The sequence below is a fragment of the Notothenia coriiceps genome, unplaced genomic scaffold (assembly GCF_000735185.1).
Source record: "Notothenia coriiceps isolate Sejong01 unplaced genomic scaffold, NC01 NC01_scaffold00004877, whole genome shotgun sequence".
Lineage (NCBI taxonomy): Eukaryota > Metazoa > Chordata > Actinopteri > Perciformes > Nototheniidae > Notothenia > Notothenia coriiceps.
Genome location: NW_011337578.1, coordinates 191,972 through 201,842, shown reverse-complemented (window position 1 = coordinate 201,842; position 9,871 = coordinate 191,972). Strand labels below are relative to the sequence as shown.

At 40.6% G+C, this 9,871-nt stretch overlaps 1 protein-coding gene across 1 annotated transcript in view; it reads left to right on the top strand.

The window, feature by feature from the left end:
• The window catches only part of LOC104942661 (myosin-6-like), a 19,762-nt gene extending 9,891 nt beyond the window's left edge, over nt 1–9,871 (top strand). Inside the window, 9 exon segments of the mRNA XM_010767912.1 lie at nt 6,442–6,607; nt 6,712–6,836; nt 6,919–7,227; nt 7,319–7,522; nt 7,643–7,939; nt 8,259–8,363; nt 8,571–8,666; nt 9,010–9,144; nt 9,783–9,871. Coding sequence (XP_010766214.1) covers nt 6,442–6,607; nt 6,712–6,836; nt 6,919–7,227; nt 7,319–7,522; nt 7,643–7,939; nt 8,259–8,363; nt 8,571–8,666; nt 9,010–9,144; nt 9,783–9,803 — 1,458 coding nt within the window. The 3' untranslated portion in view covers nt 9,804–9,871.

Here is a 9,871-nt window from a genome sequence, read left to right as displayed (position 1 = left end):
CTTACTACTTTTAAATCCAGGCTGAAGACTTTTCTTTTTGTCGCTGCTTTTAATTGAACTATTCATATCTTAGACTGCACTGTAACTTTTATCCATGTATTTTTTCTTTTAATGTTTATTTTATTAGCTTTTCTTTTTAATGACTGATTTTAAATGCCATTTTCTGAATGTCTTTCATTTATGTAAAGCACTTTGAATTGCCTTGTGTTGAAAAGTGCTATATAAATAAACTTGCCTTGCCTTGCCTAATAAAGATTTCATGTGACACATACAATTGATTTATTGATGGGAATGAATGTGAATAAATTAACTCTAGGTTAACGGTACTCTTGCTATCACTACTCACCGACACTATAAACCTTGTCCCTCATGCTAGCCCTGACAACACCGGTAAGCACACCTTCATCTAGGCTGCACTGTAACGTGTCCTGACTTGTAGTGGTTCTCTCCTCTATCTACACTCTTCTTGTCATCTTTGTAAAACGATATCAGACTGGTAATTGACACAGTCATGACTTCTAGTTAAATTCAGTGTGGCTAAAATGAAAAGCTTTGTTAAAATATGCAAGCACGCGAAAGTCAAATTCAGCTTTATTGTCAAAAATTCTACATGTGTTATACATCCAGAAATATCGTTTTCCACAGTGTGACATGTATACATAAAACAAAAAGGGCCTAGATAAACGTGGTATACATTAAACAAAATGGGCCTAGATAACCGGGGTATACAGTTTAAAATGTTAATATATTTAAAGTGTTCAAAGTGCAGTTTCAGTGCAAGTCAGTTGAAACGATCTTAAGTTGGCGTGACGTTGTAGTCGTGCGACCCTGCTGCTGTACTGGCTTGTAGTTCGTTTATAGTATAACGTTAGCATTTCGCTTTTGGCGACTAGATTTATGATTCAAAAATTATAAAAGTAGGGTTGACATGTGGAGATTATCCGGCTGAACAAAACGTGATCCCTCTCTTAAATGTGTGTCAACCACAGACCTTATTTCGAGCTATTTTCCAAAATCCTATAGAGAATTTGCATTGGTTTTTCGCGAAGGAACCGGAAGAAGTTTACTTCCGGGTTTTACGACGCGTCACTGCGGTTCTCTATTGTGTACACTGTGATCACCATCATAGTCAGTATCAACACTGAAGTTTTTTACAATTCAACCTGTTAGGAACATACACTTATTTGCCAGTTTGTTTTTTAAGGTACACCAAGCTGAAAGGATGTTTAAGGTGATGTTTTTACAGAGATGCAGATTCAACTGTGGTCATTTTGGTAGAGCTGCATCATACAGGCGGGGCCTTTGTTAGCCCTGCGCTGGCATTACAAAAAATAGAATTGAGTGTTAGAGGCAGGCTATAGCCATAGGTGTATACTTATCAAATATTTAAGGTTGAATGTAGAAGAATATTGTCATGTAAAATGCTAAAGCCACGCATGGTCATGTGGGTGCTATTAAATGTCTCCTTTTTATTTTTTATTTGTAGCAATATTTGACATGATTTAATTTTTTCATGGATAAGACGCTACACTTTTTACAGTTTGCCAGTCTCTTCACGCCCTCTTTCAGTAACAAGATGCAGATCGGTTGCTTTGTGAATACCTAAGATACCAATTGTTTTTCTCCCATGTTTTAGATTTTTAAGGCATGGCAAGTTTATTGATATAGCACTTTTCAACACAAGGCAATTCAAAGTGCTTTACAAAAAATGAAAGACATTAAGAAAATGGCATTTAAAATCAGTCATTAAAAAGAAAAGTTAATAAAATAAACATTAAAAGAAAATGATTAAGTGGCATTTATACTCCATAGATGAGAAACTGATGAGAACAATCTCTGTTTCTTTTGTATAAACATTCCCCTCTCACCAATGAGTGCCGTCTCCTGCCACCATTCACATCTGGAACTCCAGGACTCTTCTCTGTGTTCAGGGACTAACCTCTGATTGATGAAACACAGTGGATATGGTCAGATTGTTTTTTCAAACCCTTTTTTTTCCTTCCTGATTACTGTTAATATTTCGGTTGATATCATGAAATAGCTGCTGTATATGTTCTGGCGGCCGCTCTGCACTGTGCGGTGTTGTTTAAACCTCCGGGCTGGATGAAAGCAAAGTGCTGCCTGCCTCCCAAGGTCAAGTCACACAGACCTTAGATGTGAGTGATGCTGTGGGTGAATTCAGAGGAGTGTGTTTGTGTGTGAGAGACCCTTGTGCTGTCTGCAGCACGATGATAAATGAGACCGTAAGAGTGCAGGTGTGAGACTTGACTGTTGATTTCTTGACTATCCAACAAACATCCTCACACACACACACTTTACAGTACTCCTTCAAATACTCTATTCATCTAAGTTAGGACAGACCCAGATGCTGGTAGATTTTCAGCTATGGGGACGAAAACAAAACGTTTTATCTATATCTTTCTGTATTGCTGAGCACAGTTTACCTTTCTTTGAATATAATACATTTGTATCGCTTTAACAGAAAGAATTACATACAATTTAGTATAAAACTGTGATATAAATAAAGTGTGTTTTGATGGGATGTTACTTGAAGTTAAGATGCCTTGAAAGTTGAAAGTATATGCAAATGAAATAGTGATAAAGATGAGATTCAGAATGTATTCAGAATTATATCACATTTTCTTTTATTTAGAGAACATTTAGAATATTCCCCTGTGGACATAAATCCTGCGCATAAAAATTCTGCATGTCAGATTTTTCAGCTGTCAGTTACAATCGTAGTTATAGGCCCGGACACACCAAGCCGATGTTGGCCGTCGATGGGCGTCAGGCCGACGATGAGCGTCGACACGCCCTACTCAGATTGGTGTGTCCCGCACCGTCGTGTCTTTTCAGCTGTGCCAACACCTTTTCGGCCGAAAACCCGCCGATGGGGTTGAATCGGTGGGCAGTCGGCCAAAGGCTCTCGGCAAAAGAAATCACTCTGATTGGCTGTTCAGCTAGCGAATCAGTGCATGAGAAGCGAAACGGAAGTGAGGGACCCAAACAAATGATTAAGAGAGGCAAATCTGAAGATTAATCTAACTCCCATGCTCCTCGACACAGGTTCGGTAAAGCCCCATAGAGCTTCTCGCTGTATGAGTGGAAAATGAACGCACACGCTATTTGTTGTTTGTTTATATCACGCAGTCTGTTCTTCTTCTCTCGGTGTATCACGCAGTCTGTCTTCCGGTTGTTGCCTCTTTTGAAAGATGAATACACACTACCGCCGCCTGCTGGTAAGGAGAGTTATTGCCACTCATGCATGCACAATTCGTATGTGCTTCTTGGCCTTCGGCTAAAGTCTTTGCGGTGTGTTCCAGTGCGACACATGGCCGAGACGCGAGGCGACGCAACAGTCGGGGTCCGTCTGTGCCAGTTCTTTGGTGTCAGCTTGGTGTGTCCGGGCCTTATGTCCTTTTTTTTTAAAGAAAAGGTTTTAGTACTGAAAGGATTTTGAAGTCGCTCTGGAGAAAATAATTGTTTTGGTTTCTCTCTCTGTACTGACACAGGTTTCATTTTGGTTTATTTCTTAAAAATACCCTGCTACTAGTTTTCTCTACTCAGTAATGTAATATTAGTATTAAAACAATAGGAAGGTTGTATACATTGTTCCGAACTACAATAAATACATTGAAGGCACCTCTGCTTTTTCAAATGAAAGCCTTTCTGTTCCTCGAAACCTGTCGTTTGCTGAATGCCCAGTAAACAGTCACCCAACTGAACATATCCACAAACTGTGGGTCCTCTTCTACCCATACCACTGCAACAACCAGCAAACTCACTGACATGATCCACAACATTGTGACCCTCAGCTAAAAAAGGCTGTTCCACTGTGGGCCTCTCACAGCAAGACAGGCATGCTCTTTTCAAACGTAGATACATTTTAAAGACCTTTTTACATTTTGACGTTCCCTATTGTCTAGTGAAACCGAAATAATTGAAACCCCATTCCTTGTGGTTCACCTTTTTAAAGGCGTGCTGTGCCGAGCACATTTTACTGTTTATTCCCAGCAGGAGGTGAGGCTGGAGGAGAGAACGGTTCCCTGTGTGAGCCTTTAACTGAGAATGTGAAGAGCTTCAGAGATGCAGCATTATTTATGAGGAGGGAATGAAGAAAGAGCATTGGGCACGGGGTGTGGGGCATTCCTGCATCTGTACTGCCAGCTCTGAGGGCCCAAAGGCACGGCAGAGAGGAGTTCAGAGGAGTGAGTCTCACCCTGATAGATAAGTAATGGATCATGCTCAGCGAGGCGGTCATTAATAAAAAATGAAGATAGACTTGCTGATCAGGATCCCCGACTCGGCTACCTACATAATAATAAACCAAAAACATAATATTGGTTGAAAATGATCATATTCCTTCCGCTTAGAGAGAAATAGTCTGTTCCACTGCCAACCAACAGCTGTACTGCTGCGACAGCAATGTAACTTAAAGTGGATCTATTAGGCTATATTGGAAACATGTATTGTAGGGCCTTACCTATACAAAACATGCCTGTGAAGTTTGTTGCTTAAAATACCAAACAGATCACCCATTGTAGCCATGCCTCATACTGCTCATACCCCTCTTTTGCAGCCCTGTTGCTTTAAATTGAACGTCTGCTGCTAGCCACGCCCCTTTGTAGCGTCACACAGCTTTCCCCTGCTTGAGAGAGATTTCTACCGGGAGATCTCAGCTAAACGCTGCGGTGATTAAATGCCATGTTGTGCTCCTAACCACTTCAAGCTTTATTTCTGAAACAGTATGGAGCTCAAACCTTTCTCTCTCGCAGGTTTACCACAACGACATTACGTTACACATATTCTCTCCAGTAGCCTACAGCGTTAGCTCCATGGTTAGCTCTGAGTGTTAGCATGCTTGCTAATGTAAACACACAGCATATTTCTCCCAAAACACGCCGCGCATTGTTTCTGATACAGCACAAAGCTTGACATGTTATTTCTTAGGTGTTTACCACTAGAACAGTGGCATTATGTATTATATATAAGAACTTTACTTTAAGCCTCCAGCAGACATCCTGCTGAATACACAGACACACAGCTGCGACTGTATACGGAGACGATAGGTCGGGATGTGTCACGTCGGCCGGATTTCACCAATGACGTGATAGGAGCGAAAATTCTGGATCTGCTTGTTAGCACCCCCCATTTTTTTTAGAGATGTGGGTACGGAGGAAAAGAGAGAGGGGGCATTTCTCAATGTCGAATAAAGCTGCTCCAGAGCCACTATTTCAAGCATACTACGTCATCGAGTGCCGCCGAAGGCCAATTTCCAGCATACTTGGAATTCTACCGAGCCCGGCGTACTTCGTATCGAGACATTTCGAGGCTGCACATGTGGAGACTCCGCGGTCTTAAAATCCCCACAATGCTTTGCGCCACCGGACCAATTTCCCCCAAAATCTGTGGCGGAAAATGTAAGGCGGGCTCTCATACGAACGCACACTTTCCTCGCCTGTTCCATTCTTCGTTTTCCGAATGCCAGGAAGTAGAGAGCTGTGCCGATTATGGCAAAATCATTATCACGATTATTTGGGTCAATAATTGATATCAACAATAATTTGACGATTATTCCATTGAACCATTTATTGAACTTTAAAACAAATAATATTTTTAACCATAAACAAGATCAAAAAATATGTTGGACGCACTTCCAAAACCATACTTAAACATATATTAATAGATAAATAAAAATAAATTAGACCAAAATAAATTAAATCCAAATATGTTGCAGTGCATTGTGTCACAACTTACTGAAAACTCCTTAACATATAGCAACATTTGATAAAACATATCCAAGATATTCCACTCACAGTTTAAACGTTGACACGTCCCATGACGTCATGGTCCAGAACTCACACCACGAAATAAATGTTGAACTAATCTTAAGACCAATAAAAATGTTTTGGGCACATTGCAAATGCTGGTAAGGCTAGCTCATGTACCACTCCCTCTACACAAGATGTTTTCTGCAAGAAACACCCCCCCCCAGCCGTCTATACATGGTCTGCGTTTCCAGAGATGAGCGCAGCCGCCGCGGTGACAATATTGCCACCTGTACTGAAGACCCCCCTCCTCTGAGAACCTTTGCAGTCGCTGCCCATCACTCCCGACACACAGGAAAAAAAAGAAAAGACTCTGAATACCCTTTCTTTGCCATTATATAAAAATAGTGTTGCTACAAAAGTAATAAACTTAGGCTTACTATAAGACAACCCAATCTGAAGCTCACAACAAAGGAACAAACAGCCAAAAGTGCAATAAAAAAGACAAACATGAATGGAATCAAACCCATTTTTTTTTTTATCTAACTTGAGATTAGTTTCAAACTGTTGAAAANAGTGCTCAAAGACCTGGCCTCTTTCTGAGAGCTCTCCAGCTCACACTGAGACTCTTCATACTTTTGCTTCCATTCAGACAGGATACATGTATCTGTAGGTCCTGTCTGAATGGAAGCAAAAGTATGAAGAGTCTCAGTGTGAGCTGGAGAGCTCTCAGAAAGAGGCCAGGTCTTTGAGCACTGAACTCTTCAAACTGAAGAACTCCTATGAGGAGTCTGTGGATCATCTGGAAACCATGAAGAGGGAGAATAAGAACTTACAGGGTAAGATCGACTGCCAAGACTTTTGACGAAGTTAACGTGGACGTAAACATTTCAAAAACTTTTTTTGGAAAGCCACTTTAATCACACTGCTTGACATTCCACAGAGGAAATTTCTGACCTCACTGAGCAACTTGGCGAGAGCGGAAAGAACATGCATGAACTGGAGAAATTAAGGAAACAACTGGAACAGGAGAAAATGGAGATCCAGTCTGCTCTCGAGGAAGCGGAGGTACTGGCCCTCATAATGAAACATTTAAAGTAAAACCCTCTACTGTAATGTATCTATAACTCTGTAATATTCTGTCTGTAAGGCCTCTCTGGAGCATGAAGAGGGGAAGATTCTAAGAGCCCAGCTCGAGTTCAATCAAATTAAAGCTGAAATTGAACGCAAACTAGCTGAGAAAGACGAGGAGATGGAGCAGTGCAAGAGGAACCTGCAGAGGACCATTGACACCCTGCAGAGCTCTCTTGAAGCTGAGTGTCGCAGCAGGAACGAGGCTCTCCGTTTGAAGAAGAAGATGGAGGGAGACCTGAATGAGATGGAGATCCAGCTGAGCCAGGCAAACAGGCAGGCTGCTGAGGCTCAGAAACAGCTTAAATCTGTCCATGCACATCTGAAGGTAAACTAGGAAAGGCTCACTTTCTTCAGATGTTTTCCATTCAATTGAACTATTTACTGAACATTGATCTGGTTGATATCATCCCGTTAAGGACGCCCAAATCCAGCTTGATGACTCTCTTCGATCCAATGAAGATCTTAAGGAGAACAATACCATTATTGAGAGACGCAACAACCTGCTTCAGGCTGAACTTGAGGAACTCAGGTCTGCTCTGGAGCAAACTGAAAGAGGACGCAAACTTGCTGAGCAAGAGCTGCTGGATGTTAGTGAACGTGTGCAGCTACTGCACTCACAGGTGAGTCCTAATTATTTATTGCAACATCCTCGGTTAGTTGACTTTTTTGTTGTAGAAAAAAACATAAAAGCTTTACTTTACAAATATGTTGTAACATCTCACATCCTCAAAAAACTGTAGAACACTGGCCTGATAAACCAGAAGAAAAAACTTGAGGTTGACGCATCCCAGCTTCAGACTGAAGTGGAGGAAGCAGTGCAGGAGTGCAGAAATGCTGAGGAAAAGGCTAAGAAAGCCATCACTGATGCTGCCATGATGGCAGAGGAGCTGAAGAAAGAGCAGGACACCAGCTCTCACCTGGAGCGCATGAAGAAGAACATGGAGCAAACCATCAAAGACCTGCAGCACCGTCTGGATGAAGCTGAACAGATCGCTATGAAGGGAGGCAAGAAGCAGCTGCAGAAGCTCGAGGCCAGGGTAAGAGAAATTTGCCAGTATACAAATACTTTCACAAATACCTTTGTAGGACAAACATTAAATGCATATTTGTAAACCTACAGTATAATGTTTTAAACAACAATTATCAAATTCCTCCATCAGGTACTTGCTAACTTCTAATGCTAATCTTCTGTTTGATTTTGGGAAGACTGTTTACAGTGGGTTTATCAGGGCTTTATGATGTTACGATGCCATGGAATTAAAACTGAGATTCAATGTTGAAAAAAATGGATTAGTGTGGCTTTGCTGCTTGTGCAGCCAATGGAATTCCAAATAAATAAGTTCCTGATGTTTTCAGGTGAGGGAGCTGGAGGGTGAGGTGGAGTCTGAGCAGAAGAAGAGCACTGACGCAGTGAAGGGGGTCCGTAAATATGAGAGACGCATCAAAGAGCTCACATACCAGGTGATTTTTTTTTTATGTGCATATTACCATGACCTATACAAAAAGAAAATGTGTGTGTACTTTCATTGCTTCAAAATGTATATAAAGTATTCTGAACATTCTCCACTAATAATCACCTTCTTTTTCATAATGTTGTTGTAAAAAACAAGATGCTTTAGAAAGAGAATAGTAATCAACTTTTCTTTCTTATTCCATTGTTTCACATAGACTGAGGAAGACCGCAAAAATATGGCGCGTCTGCAGGATCTGGTTGACAAACTGCAACTGAAAGTCAAAGCCTACAAGAGAGCTTCAGAGGAGGCTGTAAGTGTGGGAAAAGCTTTCTCTAATCTGTGCTATGTGATCACGATCTACACTACGTGTCATTAATGATTCAAATTGACTTACCTTGGCAAAATGTAAATTGGGGATTCAAACAAACTTTTGAAGGCATCATAGAAGATAGAGAGAGTTCATTGAATATGTTTATGTTAAGGTCATGAAATATATCAGTCTTAATTGTGACTTGACTCGGACCAATATGGAAACTAAAAACCAATGTTGAATTAACTACACAAAGAGACTGGTTATGGCCTTAAGTTACATTTCCCCAGGTTGAATGCCTCTGGTAGTAATAATGGGCCCTGTGTTTCGTTGAATCTTGTAGGAAGAGGTGGCCAATACTCATCTGGGCAAGTTCCGTAAACTGCAGCACGAGATGGATGAGGCTGAGGAGAGAGCTGACATTGCTGAGTCTCAGGTCAACAAGCTGCGTGTCAAGAGCCGCGATGTAGGCTCCAAGGTAAGAAGCTTCTCTTCACTTCATTAAAATATACACAGTATTTTTCACCCTGGTTACCATTTCTATGTAATCCATTCAAGCCTTGTTTTATTTTAAACAAAATCAGTATTTAATGTTATATATGTACGGTAATATCAATTTAATTTTATGTTTTAAGTATATTTTATTTTATTAGTTTAAATGAGTGCAATTTATTGGGTTAGTGTTCATGTCAATGTTGTTACACAAAAGGCACCATGACATTAATGCTAACTACAACTACAAAAGGATCGAAACGGTTATTCTTTTAAAAAATATATATATTTTCCGCAAATGTTACGTTTGTTTTGGTGATTTGACCATACCATATATAAAGTGATAGTTTGATAGTGTAAAAGGCCCTTACGCTGTGTGGAACATGCTAATGGTTTGGCGGTGTTTGTATACTCACCGACTTTGTTGTCGATCTATTTTGAAGGCACATTTTCTTAACATTCTAAATATTGTTGAAATCGTGTTGAAATACATCACTGTCAGTACCACTTACTTGTCACCACTATCTTTAGCCAAGTTACCTTCAGTAAGACTTGATGTTGAGTCTTGTTTGTCCTCCGTCACTAATCTCTCTTTGTTTACTCTCTTATCATTCTTCATCACAGAAAGGGCTAGAGGAGGAGTGAAACTCGCAGACGGCCACCTAAGATCTTTGGGTTCTCCTCTGATGTAGTCCCCTTTGTCTTTAAAGTAA